Source organism: Mesocricetus auratus, unplaced genomic scaffold, assembly GCF_017639785.1.
Source record: "Mesocricetus auratus isolate SY011 unplaced genomic scaffold, BCM_Maur_2.0 Super-Scaffold_100006, whole genome shotgun sequence".
NCBI classification, from domain to species: Eukaryota; Metazoa; Chordata; class Mammalia; order Rodentia; family Cricetidae; genus Mesocricetus; species Mesocricetus auratus.
In genome coordinates, this window is record NW_024429190.1 from 50,046,314 (window position 1) to 50,069,951 (window position 23,638).

Here is a 23,638-nt window from a genome sequence, read left to right on the forward strand (position 1 = left end):
AGTGACAATTAGTGTTTATGTCTTTTGCCAGCAATAACTGTAAAAAGTATTATTTCAAAGATAATTATTTGTTTCTGCATCCTCCATTTCTTCATCCATTTGCACAAATGCCTCCAAATAAACAACTCCCCTCTCTCTTCTTCATCCCATTCCCACCTACAAAACTGTTTTTGCCAAAGTTATCTATGCCATGAATCCCACTAAATGTAGTGGCCAGTTTAAGCCCATGTCTGTACTGACATGTTTGTTGAAAACTATCATAAGCCCTTTTATTCTCCTGCTATCATATCACAGAATACTCTTTCTCAGACTTCCTGGGGAGGAGTTACTTCTCTTTACATGCCTAACAACATTGGAGGCTCAGAGCTCAGAGATCAGTATTTCTGCCTTTTCCCTACTACCTTTAATCTCTTGGAATTTCTTTGGCCTTAAGACTTCAAATACATGTGTGTTGACATACCCACTACCCCTAAACTCCAAGCTCTTCTCTACTTGATATCTAGAAACCATAAGTTTACATGGTTTCACATGCAAATCATTCATCCATGCCTCTACAGGTCTTCTACTATCACCCTGATAAATGTATTACTTCTGGATACTTAGGTCAAAGCTTTACTCAACCTTGTTTCTTCCATTTGTCACAAACCCTGCATTATAACTGTCATCCTTAATCTAAAGAAACAAAATGTAGGCACAAGATAACCAAGTCTCAGAAATTGACAAATTATTCAGCCACTTGCTTGGAAAAAGTGTTAATCATCTCATGCCTGACTGAGTGTGAAAATCTCCAACCCATCTCTGCTTCTTTCTGTTTTCAACACAAGATTCCTAGTGACCCTCGTAAAGTTCACCAATCCAGGATGTGCCCCTGATATAATCACCTCCTGTTTTATCTGGTCTGATTCAGAATAAAAAAAGCAAAGGCTGCAAGTATGCTTAGCAATCTTTATAAAACCTCTTCTTTGTTATTGCCCTTTTTTCCTCAGCACTTTCATCTGAACTGCAAGACCCCCAACTTCCAGTCTTTATAGAATTGAACCTAGATTTCCTGCTCACCAGAAGAATTCACCCCAAATGTGCATAATTGTCTTATCCCTTTATGATCACAATTCAGGTATCACTTTAGCAATAAACCCTCCCTAACTGTGTAGTTTAAACCATATCCTTCATGCTTTATGTTCATTGAGATCAGATACACTGAATAGTTTAATTGTTTTGTGGCTGAATTTCCTGCCTCTTCTATTAGCAAGTTAGCATGGGAGGAAAATTTGGACAGTCCCCTAATAAGTTAAAACACTACATTTGTTCAGTTTCTCAGAATAGAAATCATGGAGCTATTTTTACTTTCCTTGATCATTCATATTAAATATGTCGTCATTTTTGTTGAATTGAAATCCCCAAAATATCTCCCCTATCATTTACATCCATTCTTCCTACATCTACATGATTACATGCAGTCAGTCATCTACTTATAGAGAGGAACGACAACAACAACAATGAAACCCTCAAACACAAAAGCTTCATCGTATGTCCCATGTTTTCCTGCCTCTAACCCTTTCTTTACATATCAGCCAGGCATGTCCTTTTACAGCCTAGGCTGTGGTAAGTCAATGTCTTACCTGAAGAACTCCAGTGACATCCAAGTTTTCTAAGACAATCATTCAGGCCCCGTTACAGAAAAAAACCTTTTATACCCTGACTTCTGCTTACTATCCCAACCCAATACTCTAATATTCCTCGTCTTGATTTAGAACAAGAAGTGTACTAGAAACCTTTCATTCTCAAAATCATACCAATCTATTGTCCATTTATTAACCTTTTATTTGCTTATTTGCTGAGTTGATTTGGTTTTGTTGGTGGTTTGTTTGCACAATAATAACTTTTCTTTTACCCTCCTACCCCTTCCCTCCTGGCACCCTTTGTTGTCAACTTGACTCTGTCAGCCATCATCTTCATGTTTATTTTCTCTCCCAGTTTATTTTCTCTCATGATACTACTAAATTGTCCCAGAGTATTATCATTTGCTCATTTTATCTTTGCTCCTCTTATCTCTTTATTTTGCTTAGTTAGAAGTAAAATAATAGAAGGTCAATTTTGGTTCAAAATCCTGTTATAGGAACCACACATTATTCCTTTTACATATTACTATTTGCATACTGGTATAACAGAAGAATCAATAAATGACTCTGGAAATGAAGTTTTATCTTTCTATTCCTCTATTTGAAATATTCATCCCATCTATGATTATTAATTACAGTTTGACATTCAATCAATAAAGCTGGCACACTACTTGGGAATTTTCAGACTGAAATACAGACCATCTGAAAATAGCATTGTCAGGGCAAGACACCAAGTTCACCTAAGTGAATATGAGTTTCCATGTTTTCTTCTCCATTTGAAATATTATTAGAAGTTTGTGATAAAAATATCTTATTTTTCTCTTGTGGATGTTGTAACTACTTATTTATCCTTAACCAAATAACAAGATGTATTCAGGACAATTAATCTGACTGTTAATATTCAGTATTACTCAAGGAAGCCCTGAAGATGGACATACCAACAGCTGTATGACTAAATATTTGAAGATGTGGTGTGAGTTGTGACTTCGTCAATTATTAGTTTTACTTATTTTGGACAATTCAGTGGAACTTCTTCCAGCCTCATCTCCAGCAGAGGGATGATGCCTGTCCTGAACTTCTCTATTTCTGTAATAATCTTATTCAGTATTACACATGAAAATATTTTTAAGACCACAAAGAACTCCAGTAGTATGAAGTCCTGTGACACTAGTGAGCAGCCTTGCCAAATTGGTGACAGTCTTTTGTTTCCATATCAGAAAGATTATGGAAGAAGATCAAAAGCAACCACCTATATTAAAGTGTTGATTATTTTGGATTAAGTACCCTCAAGAGCATTACATGTCCCTTAGATAAGTGAAAAATGAGGAAGGACAGGATTCCTAAACTATCTTCCCGTGGCCAGTTATGTAGTCTTATAAAGCCATACAACTGTGTTCAAAGTGGACAAGAGATAGAAGGAATGACTTTCTACTTCCTTTGTGACAAAGTCAACTTGGTGCCCCTTCTAAGCAGGAACAACCATGTCAGCATGATAGGAATTGACTCATCAGAAGTTGAAAGAGCTCTGCCCTTCAGAAGTCCATTCCAGCTTTTCTCAACTGTCCTGCTCTTCTCACCTTTCCCCTTTCCTTCCCCTATGGGACAATGTGGAGACAAGAGAGAGGAGTTCCTGGAGGGATAAAGAGAAGAGAAACATTTCAGTTCCCTTTATCTCCCCACTGCAAGCTGTGCTGCTGAGTTAAAAATACATAATTTGGTTTCCAAATCTATTTCAACCTCTGCCTGGCCTACTGAGTAGTCACAAACCATCCGATTTCAATTCACATCTTTGCTTTTAGCTTTATTTTAAATGGAACAGAGCTAAGTTGTATAAACAGATAAAAAGTAAATGTCCCACAAAGAGCAGAAATGGGATTAAAGGAAGCAGGAAGTCAATCCATATTTACAGTGTACCTTGGTCAAAATCTGAATGGTTTTCATCTTATTTTTAAAATGCCAAACTTTCCACAAAGTATAAAATGTCATGTCATAGATGGGATGAAATTTGTGGCATAGGAGTTATGTGATAACAGTAATGTTTCCATTTATTTTAAGTAGTTCACAATTAAAATTTCATGTAAACAGACAATCCACATAATGCAGGTGATAATTAACACCCTTATGTCAATACTCCTTGTTTACAGAGAATGGCCTAGTTCTGAAAAGTCAATTATCTTACTACAAATACCCATGAGCAGAATAAAAAACACCCCTAATATTGTTTTGTTGTAACTTCATTAGTAAATAATTACCAGGTAACACTCAATGTAGGATGACTGCAACCCTGCTCCACAAAGGTTTAAAAAGATGGTCAGGTGGGTGATGCAGATCACTCAGCAATGTCAAGGGAGATAACTGACAATGGCCTTGAGACATTTAGCAGCGTTGTAGTTGACCCAAATCTAGCATTTATGTAAGGGTCTACACAGTGTTATGGGAGAGAGCACATGGTTAAAAAAAACGCTCCTTCCAGCAAATTCCTTTCTTCCTTTTTTATTATAAGTTGTCTTACAGCCAAGAGAACATATTTTTACTTTCAACACTTACTAATAAAGTCATATAGATCCAGCTATAAATTGTGCTTCATTTATGAATATTTAAACTACATATTTTCCTTAATTTTATATTTGAAATGTGAAGTTTAAAACCCTGCTGGGAAGATAAAGCTCCTTTTATTGACATAATACAGTTTCAAGTGGTATCACACCATCTAGAGCATTCTCCACAAAACTATTTTTGACCTGAAATGATAATTTCCTCATCACTTATGAGAGCTCATACACTGACAAATGATTCGCTTCTCTAATGAAGTCTCTTTTCAGACTTGCATGAAGGCAAACGTAGTGTGGGCAACCTATACCTGGAAAGACAACATGGAAAAAAATCAGGAGAGACTTCTGTCTTTCCCATCTGCCTTTATCACTGTCAATATACAGACACCAAAGGAATCCTCTCACTTTTCATTTGTCATCAAATCCAGAAAGGAAATGGGTTGGAATGCAGGAGACGAGATCTCAGCCTATCACTAGCATGCTATGTGCCCCATCAGATCCTCTCTTGTCTTTAGTGCCCTCATCTGTCTGGTCCTCCTGAGGGTCATCTTCCTATTCTACCCAAGTCTACTGTATCCCACAATTCTTTCTCACTCTGTCCACAGTCCTTCTACCTCATATTCCATGTGTTCACCACTCCGGGATCCTATTTTATCTCTTCTCCCACTCTCTCTCCTCCTCCACAGCCTCAACCGAAGGCAGAGAGCACTGCCGCCCCCTCCCCCCATGCTTTAAGTTCACCTTTTACTCATCACTCATCTCAGTGTGGGACATATCCCAATCTACTGACTTTGTCCTGTAAATACAAAATGCCACCTGGGTTCAAATCCATAAACTCATTTTGAATCAGCCTAACTTTCTAAATCCATCAAATGGAGATAGCAACAGCTTCCTGGAGTTGCTGTGAGAGTTAAGAATAACGTACGTCAAAATGCCAATCTAGTTAAAATTAATTAAATAAACAATAATGATGGTTGTTACTGCTACCATTCCTATCATTACAAAAAATTTTGGCTACTTCAAGTCTGAGGCCATCTTGTTTAACTCAGTTACAGCAGAAAGAGCAGAGACTTTGCATTCAGAAGAGTGAGCCAAGCAGGATCTTAGCAAGTCACTTTTCCCTGATAACTGAACTGCAGGGATGTCTGAGGTGAATTCTATCTGATTTTGGTGCACCAAATGCCTACAACCAAGCTTGTCATATAGATACTTATGGAGAAAATAAAGCTAAACACTTCCGAAGCACTAGAGGAGAAATGTGGAAGACCAGCACCCCAAAGAAAGTGAGCAGATAGTAGGAGAGGACTGGGTTCCTCAGGAGAACAGCCATCATCGGCTCGTGTCCCAGATTCCTGTCCTAGGTGGAACACAGGGTGAACCTTTGGCAGAGGGAGGGACACGTGGGAGGACAGAAGACCTGAGGCCAGCTGCCTCCAGTACAACAATGTACCTGTGCAAAGTGGACAGATTCAAGGAAAGAGACTCCATACTCAAGCTCAGAGAAGCCAGGCAGTCACAGTGTAGCAGCTCTGAGTTCCTTTTTGACTTTCCAGTCTCCCCCACCCTGCAGTCAGGTCTCAGGAGGTAATTAGTGTGGGGGAGGCCAAGCTCCTGAGGGGGCGGGGAGATGGGAAAGTACGAGTGGAGGCGGTCTTCTTGTCATAGGTCTCACTAAGGAAGGGGAAGAGAGGAGGGGGGGGGGAAGGCGCTCCAGAGAATGACTGGTTTTCATCTTTGCACGTGAGGCGTACCTAATGATATTTCCACAAATAGACAAGCAGACCAAAGACGGACACACAGAGCACACTTGCGTGTTTTGAAACAATCCGTACCCCCAAATCCAGGACGCAGCCTGTTGTCATAACCATCCAGCAAACTGTCCAGGATACGGGTAAAATTTTCCGGGCACAATTTCTCGTCCTTTGCGTTCTGTCCTGGGGATTCGTTTAAACTGCAAGTGCAAAAAATAACGGGGGTGGGACAGACTATTTTAAGAATGAATCTGAGAACAGGTGGAAGAGGGGTTGCCTTCTAGGGAAAAGAGTTGCTGGCCTTAAGCTAAAGGAGTGTTGGGGGTTGGGATGTGGAGAACCAAGATGGTCAGGAAAAACGCACCCCTGCGAAGCAAGCACCCCAGACTGCATGTACCCCAGAACCCGCGCTTCCTGCAATCGACTGCCCAGGGCTCTCCAAGTCTACTCGGTCAACGGAAAGCTTGGCTTCAGCCCATGTATGACACTGAAAACGGGAAGATCTGGTTCGCTCGGGTAGGGATGAGTGGCCAGAGGGGTGCTGTGGGTCTGGACACTTGTCCACCTTTCCCATGCACCCCTACCCTCCGACACCCTCCAACCCACCACCCACCCCAGAACTCACCAAGCCGCCAGGCACAGGAAGTGCAGGAGGGCAAGGCTGACCCCAGAGCACAGCGCGATCGCGGGCACCTTCTGGACAGAAACCATCTTCGCAACATGCCATACTTTAAGCCTGTTCACGTTTCCAGGCTTTCGAGATGCCCTGTGCAGGGTGCGAGAAGAGGGCAGAGTGGCTCCCGAGGCGTGCGCACACTCGCGCTCACACTCGCCCGCGCTCCGCCAGCCCAGCCGCGGTGGGCGTGTGTGTGCACGCGGCCAGGGGAGGCGGGACCTGCGCGCCCGCCCCCTCCCTTGGCGCTCGCGCCCAGTTCGAGCAGAGCCTGGGCTCAGCTCCGCACCTTGTCGCTCCGGCACGCGCTGCTCACCGGTGAACTTGGGAGCTCCTGCCACGCAAAGCTAGGCAAGTTTGTTCCAACCTGTAACTCAGGGGACACGACCCACGGTCGTTCGTCCCTGCTCTGGGTCAGCGATCCCACAACCCCAAATGGGTCCCCTGCCGCAGGACGGGGCGGACTTCTCTTTTCTGATCCCACTTCCTTCACCAGGGTTTTGACTGGAAACAAAAAAGTAGCTTCCTCATAGGTTGTATGAGGACTTGTCTGTGCCCACTGCAGAGGATGTAGGTGGAGAAAGGGTGGGATGGCAGGGTTTGCAGGGCGTGGCGGTGGGGGTAGTGAGGAAGGAGGTGAACCCTGTGTGAGATACTTCTTTGGGACCTTGCCTTCAGGGATCAGGGCACTTGGCTTGGTAGAGACTAAGGGAAAGAGATGGCCTTCCTACTAACCTAAGTGGACTTCTGCCAAACTGTTGGGAAGTTACTGGAGAACATAGCCAAGGCATCTGTCAAGATATTGTCTTAAAGATAACAGATTTTCTTTTTTGCCCAACCCCACTCTGCACACACTCATGCCCTCCTTTGCCACTCCACCCAAGAGCTATGGTGATAGAGACCTTCGACCTCTTGAAACCTCTTTCAGAGTAGAATAGATTGAACTCTAGAAGCTGACAGCTCTATTAAGGAGGCAAAGGTGAATAAGCAGGCAGGAGAAAGAAGGAGAGGAAGGGAGGGAAGTGGAAGAATGGAGAGGTAAAAGGTAGGAGGGAGGGAGAGTTAGCCAGAGACAGACACATAGACAGACACACAGAGGTATTGTTTCTTCCACAACTTGAGAGAGAACCCTAAGTAGGATACCTTTAATGTTTTATGGAATAAAGACAAATATTTCAAACAGACCTATTAAAAACACTATTAGTTGAGGGTGGTGTCTTTTACATTAATATGATGCACACGACTATTCTATATGATGGGTTAGTTAATGGCATAAGTAATTTCCATAATATTGGGTCCCTGAAACTGGACACCATTGTATTCTGCTTAGAGCGCTAATGACTTTTGAGTATTTTATGACTAGTGGGATGCTAGCATATGGAAAAATTAGAAAAATGTTTTGGGATTTTTTGTTTAATTAAATCTCCTAATAATAATATTTTTCTTTCCAAAGGAAAACAGATAGTGTAGAATAAAGAGCTATGAGCTCCCAAGGGAGTCTGCATTCTGAATTGCTGTCTTGTGGAATTTATTAGACTCCATCACTCCATCTCTGACATATGCCTCCTGTGGATTGAAATCTCCTTGAGTCTCATGCGGGGTGTTTGTCATTCCTCTGTGTTTATCTCTCATTACAGCACAGGGTGCAGAGCATATCAGTAAATATAATTGGACAAATAAATCAATGACTTCCTTAGTCAGAGATCTGTCTTACCAAGTCTGGTGAAATCGAACATCTTTCTTTTAAGAAAACAGCCCAAGAATCCCTGCACAAATCAAGCATGGCGTCCATGCACGCTCTCCACACATTGTGTATAGCCAAAACAATGGTCACCGTAGACTGACCGTGTTATTAATACAGTAACTACTGGCCAGCAGTGGAACTGCTATATGAAATAGTAGTTCAGTTTCCAGTGATTTCCATATGGTTGTATCAACATACAGTCTCGCTACAATGTAAGACCTTCCGCTAATCCATGGACTTTAACAGACTACACCCATAAGAATTCATGATACCAGTGGATACTATTGTGTAAGCAACTATCTTTGCCATAAATTAAATTGTTGTAGTGTAAATATTTGAAAAGGAAATAAACTTTGAGCAATGTTTGCATTTTATCTAAAAAATATCTGTACATGAAATTTACAAGGTCAACATTTTAAGGGATTTAAAATTATTATATATAGTACATTTATCTATAATTGAGTTTGGCACTGATACATTGCTTTTTTACTCAATGGTCTCTAAAATCCCATAGTAATTCAGTAGGAAATGCTCTACTTCCAACATAAACTTTGGATTTATTTGAAAATCCAGTGAGTTCTAGGAATAGGAAGAATACATTCTAGAGGCTGGTGAACTCAGTAGCAGAATCATCAAATAGTCTGTCAACTACTTAGTAAATGGTTAATAACAGAGAAAAATTATTTTATTAGATCTCGAGTAATTAAATAGGTTCGCAGAAAGTTTAGAAGTTGTAATGATTACTTTTCTAAAACACCATGATTAGAGCAGCTTGCAGAAGATTGATTCCAGGAGTCCATTATGGCAAAGCAGAGACTTGGCAGGTCGAGCTGGAAGTTGAGAATTCACATATTAAATCTCAACTAAGAAGCAGAGATATATTTTTTAAAAAACCTGAAGATGACATGTCTTTAGACTCTTAAACCCACCTCCAATGACATACTTCCTCCTAAACATCCCAAACACCACCAACTGTGAGCCAAATGTTCAAATGCTAGAGTCGATAGAGGATATTCTAATTAAAACCACCAAAGAAGTATTCTAAAAAGTCATGGTTTTGTGTATGTATGCTTTCTATACAGTTCACATAGAGTACTGACTTTTAAAATAAATATCTCCTCAATTGTGTTAGTAAATTCATGTGGTATTGATGTATATGTCCAAGTTTCTAAAGAAACCAATAACTAAGTGTCAAATGGCAGAAGCTAGTGGGGAAAAAATAAGGATCATCTACAGATGCTGACAAAACATTGAAGCTGTTGCCAAGTGGCTATAGAAAAGATACAATTCTGTGTCTTGTATTAAGAAATCTGTCTATTTTGCAGACCATTAAAGTGCCCTAGTTTGTATAAAGGGAAGCATGTAGAGTATTTTTAATTGCTAATAGTAGAAAATTATAATCAAATCAGTATATAATGGCGAGATGAATGAAGAATTACATTATAGTAGACATGGAGTGCAATGATATCACGTTGTTTCTTCAATTGTTAGTAATAGAAAATTACAAACAAATCAGTATTTAATGGTGAAATGAATGAGGAATTATGTTGTAATAGACATGAAGTGCTAGGATATAATACATTGTTTCCATTTTAATCTAGGTATACCAAATATCTGAGGCTGGGTTAAGTAGCTCATCATTTTAGAGGCTTAACACCCTGGTAGCAGAGCCTTGACTCTAGTAGGGATCTTGCTAGCTACATTACAACACAGTGAATGGTATCCTGGTAGGAGCTTATGAGAGGGGTGGTCACGTGTTGAGAAGCCAAAGCAAACTGAGGATGAGTCAGACTTACCTATTTATTTTTACTACTCTATCATAATAACTAACTTCTTACAAGAACTACCTTAATCTCTTTGAAAGACCACATTTTGAACATACAAAGTCTTGGGAGCATGTTCAAACTAAAGATTATACTTCTTAAACAATTAAAATGAAGAAAATAATATCCATTCACCTACATATATTTGTCATAACATATGCAAAATAAAAGGCAAAAAAATACAGGAAAATACTCATTTAAAATTAGTAAAGTGAAAAATAACATTGTAAATTGTTCATGGGCATAAATCTAGCAGCTTGAGAAAATTTTCATGGAAAGAAAAACCATAAAATTTTAGATAGAAAATATCTAGGAAGAGAGTAATGAATAAAGTGAGGATCATTGCCTGCTTCAACTATGTAATGTCTTGTCTCATTAAAAAACAATGTCTGAAGGAAATACGGAAAATGTTAACCTTTTCCAGATGCAGCAGTAAGGACTTAAGTGTTCATTATTTCCTGTTTTTGTTGTTGTTATTTTGAGCAACTGTTGGTGTACAACAAAGTAATATAAAGCTTGTTGTGTTAAAACAATGATTTATGATAGGTTCTCACAGCATTTATCATGTGGCTATGACAATTCTACATGAATGTCCATAATACTACTGTAGTTAAGCAATGGCACATTTATCTGTGCCTGTTCAGGGTATTAGACACTGCTTTAGATTTACATGGTGGCACTCAGCTGGGCTACCTGGGGAGGGGTTGGTTACTAGTTGCATCTCCTCCACCATCTTTCTCTCCTCTCTTAATTAGTTTGGACTTCTTTGAAAGATGATGGCCTAAGGACAGTGAGAGTCCTTAGGTACTATGTGTCATCCCCAACAAAACCTTCAAAATACAGATCATTGTTCTCTTTTTTAATTGTTAATTTTATTTAAATTAAAGACAATCTTATTTGACATATCAATCTCAGTTTCCTCTCCCTCCCTTTGTCCTCCCAGGCCCCCCACCAGCACCCCCATCCACTCCTCAGGGAGCGTGAGGCCTCCCATGGGGGATCATCAAAGTCTGTCACATCATTTGGGTCAGGACCTATGCCCTCCCTCCCTTTTATCTAGGCTGAGAGAGTATCCCTCCATAGGAAATGGGCTCCCAAAATTGGTTGAAGCAGGTTATTGGGTCTAATAGAGGATCCACAAAGATATTAACTATTGAAGGATATTGGGTGGCCACCTTTGAAGAGTAGCTATAACTCTATACCCATTTCCGATGCCTACATCTTCCCACAGGAAAACAGATGACAAAAACTAAATACCAGTCAATGAGTATTGTGATGGTTAATTTTGGGTCAGTTGGGGAAAAAATCACAGTACACATATATTTTATAAAATACTCTAGATATTTCTACGAAAGTTGTTTTTATGAGTAAAATTAAAATTCCACTACAGTAAGTCCACCTTGAATGAGCCCCAATATCTTCTGATAAGAGGAAAACTAAAGTCATTAGACACTGCCTTCCATGCTTAGGCTGTGCATTGTCCAATGGGTTGGAGACTTTGGCAGACAGTAATTGGCTTCCCTATAAGAGAGATTCCATTGTGGCCTTGAGTTGCAATGTTAATTTTTTGATACCCAAGTAGCCGTAGCCATTATATCCAGTTTAGGTTTGGACTTTTCAGCTCAAAAGTAAGTTACATTGTTGTTGAGACAGGATCTCCCTGTGTAGCATTTGCTGGCCTGGAACTCAGTGCATAAACCATTCTGACCTTGGATTTTCAGAGATCCACATGCTTCTATCTCCTGAGTACTGAAACTGAAGATGTGCACCACCGGTCTGACATGAGTTGGTTCTTTAAAGTGTGAATGCACGGGCCTAGATAGATGACTCAATAGTTAGGAGCACCTATTGCTCTTGCAGAGAACTTGGGATCTGTACCCACATTGGGTGGTTCACAACTCCTTGCAATTCCAATTCTAGGATTCCAACACTCTCTTCTGACCTTTTTGGGCATTTGCATACTCAGGTACACACATTAATATAATAAGTATTTTAAAATGTTGATGGGTTAATGGAAGTTAATAGATAATAAAGAGATATTTTATTGTTTCTATTCTTTGGAGAACAGGAGCATTAATAATACATGATTAACAGATTAAATATTTATCTAATCTTTTAGGTTTTGCTACAATTTGATGTTTTAATTAAATTATATCTTTCTTGCTTTTCATTGTCAAAGATACCCTAAATTTCTATAGAAGCCTGAAACTTATAACAGATTATCCTCTTATTTGTCTTAAAATAATGAATTTTGTGAAATAGACGAACTCTCATGATATAGGAGCAAATATAAATACTAAACATACACGAACTACAGTTTAGATGGTTAAGTAGTCACATATTTTATTTGGTCCCTTTAGTATTTTTGTTTAATACTGTGTTATAAAATCTTGGAGAGTGCCGGGCAGTGGTGGTGCACGCCTTTAATCCCAGCACTCAGGAGGCAGAGGCAGGCGGATCTCTGTGAGTTCGAGGCCGGGCTGGACCGACAGCCTCCAAATCAATACAGAGAAACCCTGTCTCATAAAACCAAAAAAAAACCTTGGAGAGTAAAAACTGCTAGGAAATAGAAGCAAATTATTTTAACATAATTACTTAATGAAAAATTTAAAATGTATATTTTAAGTATAACAAATGGTCTAAGACGTTTTAAAGAAGAAAAACAGGAAAGAAAATACTATCTTATGGAATTAAGAGATGGTTTGGTGGCCAGGAGTGTTCGCTGCTCTTGGGTTCCAGCACCTACACAGGTAGCCACCTGTGACTCCAAATCAAGGGCATTGGGGGACACCCAAATTCACACAGACACATTCCAACATGAAGACAGCCATGCATATCTTAAAACCTTACCTTAAAAACTCAAGGAAGACAGGTGACCGAGTATGTTGGGCAATTAAATAGGTCCAAGAAGCAAAACCATAGAACTTGCTCTGTGTTTTTTCTGCAATTGTGTTATAAGCATTTGCATAGGACGGCTTATTTGAGCAGCTTAAAGAGAGGCATGACGAGATCAACACTTCAGAAATATTCATAATTAGAATGAAACAGCAAAACATTCTGAGATTTGCATGCATTTTCATTCATCATTCTATACACAAACATTTTGGCATTTCAAATGTTTAAATAAAAATAAAAAAGCCTTTTATGCCTTTTATTTATTTTCACTTTTTGGTGGGGGTGGGCAGGGAACACGGACCTATCACACAAGTCAGAGGCACGTAAACTAAAAAATCTGAGTATCTCCACAGGTGTGCCTTAGCCTGCCATCAACTGAGCAGAGTTATCAGAACTAATTACGACACAGACCCATAAAGCCTGAGCACAACCCAGTGGTGATGTGTGCAGCCAGACTGCTCTTCATTACCATCTGGTGGCTACTGTGTGCAGTGGCATTACCATAATTTTAAAACGGAGTTAAAGGGATTAGCTGCCATGCTTAAGAACAGAGAGAGCTTCAGCACAATTGACAATATTAGAAATATGACAGGATGGGCATAACAGAAGGATTGGGAGACTCTCCTTACCATCAAACTTCAGTGTCAGAAAATCTCATTTACTGGAAGACATACATAATGGGTAAAAGTTCAGCTTCTGATAAATAGGGTGCTTGGAGAGCATGAAACTGTACATCACTTTTAGTTGGTTTATAACAGAAAAAAAAGACAAGACCATTTTTTCCCTTAGTGACAATATTCAGAATCTGCTAAATCTTTCAGTCATCCACATAGCCTCATGTGTCATTTGCCCCAGAAAGGTCCTTCTGTTTTACCTATCTGTAAAATATCATCTATTTTAAAATTTTAGTTTAATTAGCAATTCCTTTGAGAATCTATGACCACCACCAGGTAAGGGTTCTGTTTCAGTAGCTATTGACAATTGTTGAAGATCTGTCAATCATTTACACAATAGTTTCATGTCATGACTGAGATTTCCAACAGTGGGGATGCTGCTTTATTTATTCTCCCAGGACTCAAATCCTAAACATCTAACATTTGCTTATGTAAGGAATGAATCCAGGAGGAAGCCCGCTGCTATTTAGAGAATTTAAATGAAAGCAAACGCATTGCTGGCTTATCAGATACTAAAGCAACTATACAATTTGATCTGGGGGAGGAAAAACATCCATATTGATCTTGCATATATCATATCCACTGATATCTTACAACTTCAAAGCCAAATGTAACCATAGAAACCATCCTGTTGCACCACATCATTTAAAGGGGGAGACTGAAACTGTGATGGAATACGCGACTTCCCCCAGTTTCTATAATTAAAAAAACTATTTGAGGTTTTGATTCCCAGTTTTAAAATCTTTACACAATTTTTTTTCAGAGATAGTCTTTCCTCACACTTAAGGCAATGCTTCTGTTTCAGCCCCTCAGGTGCTGGAATCACAGGTGTGTGCCATCATAACGAGCTTTAAGATTTTTATTCTGGGAGGCCAGTGAAATGGCTTAGCAGGTAATGGTGTTTACTGGAGAAACCTGAGTTCCCTGCTTGGATCTCACAGAGTGGAAGTAGAGAAACAAATCCTACAAGTTGTCTTTTGGTCTCCACGTATGCACAGTGATGTTACCCCACCCATGGAAACATAGACCCAGAACCACCAACATAAATGTTAAATTAATTTTAAAAGTTTTATTCTGCTGTCTTGATCTTTGGTTTAACAATGCACTTAGCTCTGAGAAATTTGTTCGTAATATTTTGTGTCCATTAAAAGATTTTAATTCAGCAGTAAAGTCTTCCCATCAAATTCTAGGTCCTACTGCTGGGAGATGCTGTACACTTTGGCCACAAGACACAGACATTCAAACTGGAAATGAACAGGAAACCTCCCATGGCTAACCCATGGTATCAGAAATTCTGTGTAGGGTGCTGGGGTAGAAAGGTCAGCAACAGTTTTACACAGTGCAAATACTTTGAGTTATAATAATAAACTACCAGGGAAGAGGTATCCACTAGTGCAACATGGAGGTATCAACAGCTTTTAAGCAGAATTGTGGCCCACATGTAGTCAGGAGCCCATGGCTGGGGAACTCAAAAATAAAAAATCACAGAGAACCTCTGTTTGCTTCTGCTGGGTCTCAGTTAGGAACCGTTGCTTCAGTAATCACTCCCAAATCTCTGTAACTAAATCTTAAAGTAGGTGAGCTGCAAGTTATGAAGTCTAACCATGTCATCATTTTGTTTAATTCCCATCTATTCTGATTTGTTGACAACTTCTGGTACTTTCACTCTTTCCGATTAATGTAGAAAATCTCTTTTAATCCTCCATTTTAAATAATACGTTTAAAAACTACACATTTCTGATTTGGAGTGCTACCATGTGTTTTCAAAGTTACCAATAAAAGAATAACATCTTCTAGTTTTGCCTAGGTGGGTGAAATGAGATGCCTTTTTCCCAACCTGTTTCAACTTCTTTTGAGAATCGAATGCCTTCAGTTAGATTGTTTACAAAACCCTTACAATGAAGAGTGTTTTTGCTTTTTCCTATCATACCAAATTAGTACCACAGATAATGATTTTCAGTGGGGATCATTCTGAAGAGGTTTCATAAGGCTGTAGTTCTGGCTCTGAGGGAATGTACTTGGCATATAATATTGCCACTTAATTTTGCTAGGCTGAATAACCCCACAAAACCTCACTAATAAACATTGAAAATGTGTTAATTTTTCCTTCTAAAATGATAAAGCTAGAACTGTTTTGTGAGCCTAGTAATGTGTCTCATGTCATGAATATAAAAGCACTCTAAAATCAGATTGCTTCAATCATTTTAATGCATTGATTGAGCTATGAAAGGTGAGTGTCCAATAGTCTTACTTTTTAAATTTAGAATTATAGTGACTATCACAAAACATTAAAAATAGGTTGGCAAAAGGTGCTACGAAAACATGCTGTCTGCATTTTTTGGTTCTGCTTGAAAAATCAAAATTCTGTAATAAACAAACCCAAATAAGAACACAGAATAAGTGGAATAACTAAAAAAGTTAAGCAAGATGACAAATTTAACCCAAATACATCAAATCTTGCATTGAATATAAATATACTTTTAAATAATGAAATTGAAAGCAAAATGTGGCTGCACTGAGTAACAAAACAAAGCTCAAATATATGTCACTAAAAAGAGACTTACTTTAAATGTAAAGACAGGGCACTTTAAGGTAAAGCATCTACCATGTTGTCACTGTATTAGTATTAGGTAGTACTTCATCTGTAAGAAATAGAGTTAAAGAGGAATGATTTATATTGATGAAGATATACACTCACCAGAAGGATATAATAAATTTGAGAATATTCACCTTTACATTTTTTGAAAATCTGCTTAGGTATTTTTAAAGTTAAATATGTATTAGTTAGACTACTTGGCAGAACAACTGAGAATGGGGAAAAACAAGCTTTAGATTATGGTTTCAGGGATTCCAATACATCACGGCAGGACATGAATGGCAGAACATGACATCAGGACCAAAGGAGAGAATGTCCATTCTAGTAGATGCTCTCCTTTTCCATTTTTATTTTATTTGGGCCCCAGTGTATGGGAGGGCAGCATACATATTCAGTGTAGTTTTTTTTGAATGACATTTCACAAGTAGAAATGTAGAACAAATGTCTACTCCCTCCAGATAGGGTACTAACAACACAGGAGTAAAGTTCCCGCCATACTGCAGTTTGCAGAAGCAATAGGTTTGTTAGGGTTACTTACTCTGGTTTGACTGACAGTCACTTACAAGACTGTGAGATATACAAAGGGTTGAAACGCCATAAGGTCCAGCGTGGTCTGGGTGGCCACTCTAGAGCTCCATGCAAGACTCTCAAGAAGTTGTCTAATGGGAAATTCTCCCCTATTTGGCAGCTTGTGAAACGTGCTGACAGCTCCTGTGAATCTCAAGTTTCAACTGTGCAGTGTCTTGTGGATTTTGTGTACTGCCTGGACCTTATAAGCTGCCTCCCTTCCATCAATAGGTAATGTTTCAACTTGGAAGAAACTGCTACACAATTCTATCCCCCACTGTCTATGAGAGCACACCTTCTATGTGTACCCAATGCTCCAGCTGGCAATCAAGAAGAGTAATCACAAAAGGAAATGACAGTATTAGTCTTCTTACTTAATTAAAAGATAATTATATCATTACCTCTGTTCCTCTTCTCCCTCCAACTCCTTCCATGCCCTCCCAGTTGTACTAAGGACCTCCCATTAGGATTCACCTTTAAAGTATCTACACAATTTCCACAGTGTCAAATGGAGGACAGACTTCCTAGCACATAAAGCTCTGGGTGTGAAAACCACAATTGTGTCACAGCACTGATAAAACTAAGACCATTTATCGTGGTGGGAGATCTTAACACACCACTCTCTGTATCTAATGAACAAATAGATGAAAACTGTTGTGAACATAAAGAAAATAATCAACAGCTCTGCTAACAAATTGGAGGTGACTGATACAGAGGGATGCTGGACATAAGCACTGTGTGACATATGTTCTCAAATGATATGAAACATTAACAAGCTGATTGAAAGCTAGGCTGCAAAATAAACTGATGAAGGAATGTCCTTCTGTATATATGTTTCTCTTATTGGTTGATGAATAAAACACTGTTTGACTGATAGCAAATAGAGACAGGAAGATAGATGGGACTAGAGACAGGGAGAATTCTGGGAAAGGTAGGCAGAGAGGCACCGAAAAGAGATATCAAGTAGCAGAGGAATGAGTAACAGGTCCGGACCCTTCTCCGGTAAGATAAGACCATGTGGAAATATGTAGACTAATAGAAATGCGTTAATAATTAAGACAGAGCTAGCCAATAAGAAGCCCTAGATATCAACCAACACTTTTGTAATTAATAGAATGTCTTGTGTGCTTATTTGGGGCAAAGTGGCTGTGTGACCAGGCTGGAAAGAAAAAACTCTAGCAACAGTAAATCAAACCAACATCAAGAGGTTGGGATAATACCAAACTTGCTCTTTTACACTGTGAAATTAACCTTGAAGTCAACAGTAAATACATCAGAACAAAACTTCTTGGAAATGGAGGAAATTTGGAGCAAGAACCAAGTTTCAGGAAGCTTAAAACTTAAGAAATTTATACCTTAATAAGTTAGGTATTGTGTATACATATGTAATACCTATATATGTTTATATATTATGTATTCACATGTCATATAAATTAAATGTACAATTTTAAGCTGTTGCAGCTGTGATGTTGGAGGCAAGAATGGTGAAAGTAGATAAAGAATGCTTTTGTAGGTAAGGAAATTATGGTGAGTAGAAGACCAGTTAGTCATGTTGATAGTAATGGCTGCCTAAACTGCAACAGTGACAATAGGGGCAGATGTCAGTGGAAAGCTTAGAAGAATATTTATGCAACATGACAGGAAAGGGTAGAAGTTGGGATCAACAAAATGACTACCAGACATTTTTATTTTATTTTATAAATGCTGGTAGCAGGGAGGGGTGTTGGTACTCATTTATAATCTCAGAACTTGGGAAGTGGACACAGGATTATACACCTCTTGGATACATTTTGCCAATATGAACTCATCCTGTGATACATAAAATCCTGCCTCAAAAAGCAATGTAACAACAAATTAAAGTGAAAAGAGGGCTGAGGATGTAGCTGTGTGACACAGCACTTGTCTGGCATATGTAGGCTCCTAGTCCAGCCCCCATAGTGCATGCATGTGTGTGCCTGTGCATATGCACGCTCACAAATATGAACACAACACAACACACACACACACACACACACAGAATAAAATGTATGCCAAGTTGTAAGCTTTCTCACTTGAGAAAATGAAATGTTTTCCCTTGTTACTTTATAATTGAACATTCCCCCCTCCAATTGTCTAAGGGTTTTATTAGATGAAAGTGCTGTACATAGTAGCTTTGGTGGCATTGTGACTGTCCTATTATTCGGAGAGGAATTTTTAAAAGGGGGTATTTTTCTTGTCATTTTGGTATTATAATAAAATTATGTAATTTACCCCTTCCCCTTCTTCCTTCCAGATCTTCCCACATAGCCTTACTTGCTATCTTTCAAATGTTTGGCCTCTTTTTTCACTAATTGTTGCACGTGCAAATATGTTTATGCATATGTTTTCCTAAAAATAACCTGCTCAACCTGTGTAACATTACTTGTATTTTTAAAAGTTCATTATTACATATTTACCATACAGTTTAATTCATATAATTTAAATGAACGCAGTATTAACGCCTTCAATATTAATAGTGAATAGCATCTATTAAATTTAACATGTCTATACTCCAGCATCAATTTTTTTTTGAAAAGAAAAAGTTGGGTATGCCTATCATCCTAACACTTAGGAGGCTGAGGCAAGAGAATTGCTACCAGTTGAAGACCAGCATGAGGTACCTGGTATGATCCTGTCTCAGAAACATCATGCTGGAAAACAATATGGTCATGAAACTTAGTCCAATTACAGGCAGCATTGTTAAGGCAGTCAACAAAGGACCTTAGAGTTCAGATTATGTGAAGAAGTTAACTCATGAAATTACAAGTTTTAGAACTTGGCCATAAAAGCAGAGTGGTCAAGTGTGATTACACCTGGAGAATTTCAGAGTTCATTCATTGAGAAAGACAGGAGAACAAAGAATATGTATATTGTCCAAATGGATCCGCAGAGGAAGGTGAGCAACAGTATGAACAGGCTAGAGGGAAAAAAAAGGCAGAAAGAATAGAGGAATGGTTACTATTTGATAAGTATTTTAAGTTTCATTAAATTTAGTAAGCTTTGAAAGAAAATGTATGTTTATGCCTTAGATGCTCCAATAGCATTCATTGCCAAGCAGTTCACACAAGACATTTGGATGGGCTGTGCACATTCCTGCAGGTAAAGTCATTCTTCACCTACAGCTGCTGGCGTTTTCATCAGGTTCCTGCTGGCCTCTAAGTGAATTTGGCTCATGTACTACAAACACTAATCCAGCCTTAGCTTTGGTGAATATTCAAGGACACACATAATTAGTGATCCACACTGTCATGGCCTCTCTTTAATAAGGAAGAAAGCAGTGCAGCAGGAACTGTAATAACTGTCACCACACCAGAAACCTAGCAATCAAGAAATGAGCACCTGTGCCCTCCACAAACCAAATTCTGTTGTTATCCCTTAAGAGTAACTAGAATAAAATGAAGAACTTGGGTCTGTAAATGTCTATGAGGTCAAAAATCTCACATGTAAGAATCATTTACTCTGCTCCAACAGAACGTTCAGGAAGACCTTGGTCTTCAGTTCAACTTTATACACTGAGCTTTAGAATCTCACTCATAACCAATATTTGAACCTGAATCTTGTTCCAGCTCTTGCCCATACAGTGAAATCCCCCAAACAAAGCATCCTAGGTTACAGTTCTCACATGTCTCCTTGCTTTCTATTTACTGTTGTTCCTCAGCCTCCCTAAGATTCATCCTGAACCTTTGTCAGGATGCACTGAACGTTCATGTTAGAATTTCACACTTGGAATTAATCTTCCTGGTGGTAATTTGTAGTTCCTCTTCATTTGACATTGTCTATGTATTCCACTTAGTATCTGAAGTTTTGTTTTTCACTTGTACATCAAAGCCTGCTCTTGTTCCCAGGGTCAGCTACTTCACTGCTTCCAACTTAGAAATATTTGGCCCTTTCTATGGGAACCCAGCTTCCATTCATCTTAATAGTATACTACTGTTACTGGAACTGAATCAGCAAGTAGTGGAATGAATGGCTAGTCAACATGGGTCAAAAACTCATAAGTTGGGGGGGGAAGAGGGTGGAGGAGAGGAAGGGTCAACTGTGACTGGTATGTAAAATAAATTAAAATCTAAAGAAGCCCCATAAGTTGGTACAAACACTTAAAGAAATCAATAGACAGTCCTTAGGGTTAGTCTTTCCAACTCTTAAAAATTAATGCCACTTAAAATCCACCAAGCTGATATTTTAATTTTTAACATATGTTTCCTGAATAGAAGGACAAAAACATTTGTTAAAAATACCTAAGAAAAAAAAGTAATGCCACTTGAGGCACAAACAATAAAGGCCTTACTATCAATATATCATCTATCATCTGTCTATCATCATCTATCAATCTACTTATTTAATATACATGTGTATATATCTGCTTAAATTATTTGTAACATATATGTTCAGAGGCCTTGAGACCAGAATATGGTGTCAGACCTTCTGGAAATGGAGTTAGAGATGGATGCTATCCACCTGTTGTGGGTCCTGGGAACTGAACCCTGATTCTCTATACAAACAGTAAGTTGTCTTAACTGCTTCTAATGACAATAAAACATACACTCCCCCATATCAACAACAAGACCAAAACAAGACTATTTTCTGAATATTATAGCAGAAAGACTCTTTAATGATGGAAATAATGATTCATGACTCTCATTCCAGAACTTGATAGGCTGAAACAGGAGGATGGTCATGAGTTCAAGGCCAACTTGGTCTACAGAGTGAGACCCTATCTCAAAAGAAAGGTAGAAAGAGATGGGGGCGGGGAGTAGAGAGGGAGAGGAGGAGAAAGAGAGTAGGGGATGGAAGGGGGGGTCAGGAAAGAGAAAGGTATTCAGATCAGCTCTGCCCTGCCCTGAAGTTACTCCATATTGCACAGAACAGCGGTTTTTCTGACTTCCTTTTCCTCTTAGAAATGCCATTTTACGAGCAGTTTTTGACTATTATGAGGATGGAGAAAGACTACTGCACCTAGGTTGTACATGTGAATTGCACCATCTCTTTGGCACCACTCACACAGAGTACACTGATAAATTCCTGGTAGTAGAAAGGGTGCCAACATGCAATTTTTTAAAGGTGATTTGGGATAGTAAGGGTACATGAAAATATTAAAATCCTATCAGAGAAACCAGACACAGAGTCTTATTAAATATATCAGATTAAGGAAAGGGTACATCTTTGTCCTAGCTTGCTTTTTGTTACTTACACATCTCAATCAGTCTATAAATCAGGGAAGTCAGGACAGCAACTCAAGGAAGAAACCTGGAGGAATCCTCCTTAGCGACTTGCTCTCCATGGTTTGTTAGGCTTGCTTTCTTACACAAACTAGTACCACCTGCTCATAAATGGCATCATCCACAGTAAACTTGGACGTCCCACTTCAATCATTGATAAAGAAAATGTCCCCATATACATACCCTCAGTCAGAGGTAATTCTTCAATTGGTACCCCTTCTTCCCTGGTGACTCTAGTTCATATCAAGTTGAATAAAACTAACCAGCACAAACCTCTTCACCTAGACCTCATGAGGAGGAGACACCTCACATGGTGACAGCCCCCACTGATGTGTCATTTGACCACCCAAGCCTTGCATCAAGGGCCAACAGTCAGAGAGTCCCTGTGGTCCCTATGGTCTTCAGCTCGGTCTGATGTTCACTGTTGATGTGGTCTACATGAGATGCTACCTGCCCATTTTCTACACATCCATCCAGAGCTTTCATGTATCCTGTGCTTATTTGTTTTCCTGGACCCAGTCATTCCTGCCTGTTCTCCTTTGCAGTTATACTTTACTCAGCAGCTTTGCTCCAATCCATGGTGGAGCAACAACAGTAGCAGTAGTAACTCTAAAGCCAACAGCCACATCAGATACAGTGTGACTTCCCACTCAGCTGTTTGTCACAGTGCCGAGGATCTTGTATCTTCAACATTTTAACAGCTGTGGCCATTCAGGCCTCTCTGAAACTCCTCACTTCTTAAATTCCCTTAAGGAAATCCTGCAACACACACACACACACACACACACACACACACACACACACACACGCACACACGCACACACACGAAAGGTAGGTAGGTAGATAGATAGACAGACAGACATAGAAAGATGATAAACATACATTTAATGCATGACGTGTAATGTATGATCTGAGTGTCAGTATTAGCAATTAACATTGGAATAAATGAGTCTTTATTTACCTTGCTAGGGTTTTCAAGGAAAGCAAGACTATCTGGAAAGTTAACACCTGCTGCACCTTGTGAACTTGTCATTTAATAAATTCTTACATCGTGAAAAGACACAAACAGTTGATATGTCACAAAGGACAATGAACCTCTAAAAGTATGAAATTTCTGCCTTGATTTACATACAAGGACAACAAAACAAAGCTCTGAGTAATTAAATAGCAAGTCAAAAATCATACCTATAGCCAGTGAACTGCAGTAGAGAGAGCTCCTAACCCTGCTCCAGGTTGTTTGAGGGATGACTGCACAATGACTATTCTGTTACATGCTAATGAAGGAAATTTGGTAGGAGAAGCAGAGATTTCCTTATTCCATTAGCGTAAATAGATATGATCATTTGAAATCTTGTCACATTTCCTTGCTACCATTTATCGTTGGAGAATCAGGTCATCACTGTATATTGCATTTATGCAGCCAATTTCCCTACAAAATCTCTCCTAAAGCAGGGATATTGATGCGTTTCACAAATTCTAACCTACTTATGCTCTTAGGAACCCTAGG

The 23,638-nt window shown here is 39.1% G+C and overlaps 1 protein-coding gene across 1 annotated transcript in view; it reads right to left on the bottom strand.

Moving 5' to 3' along the window:
* Window positions 1-6,778, bottom strand: part of Gabra4 (gamma-aminobutyric acid type A receptor subunit alpha4) — an 82,060-nt gene extending 75,282 nt beyond the window's left edge. The window contains exons 1-2 of the mRNA XM_005080795.4: window positions 6,548-6,778; window positions 6,004-6,122 (exon numbers count right to left, since the gene is read on the bottom strand). Of these exons, the coding sequence (XP_005080852.1) occupies window positions 6,004-6,122; window positions 6,548-6,633 (205 nt within the window). The 5' untranslated portion in view covers window positions 6,634-6,778. The remainder of the gene's footprint in view (window positions 1-6,003; window positions 6,123-6,547) is intronic.
* Between the last annotated feature and the right edge of the window lie 16,860 nt (window positions 6,779-23,638).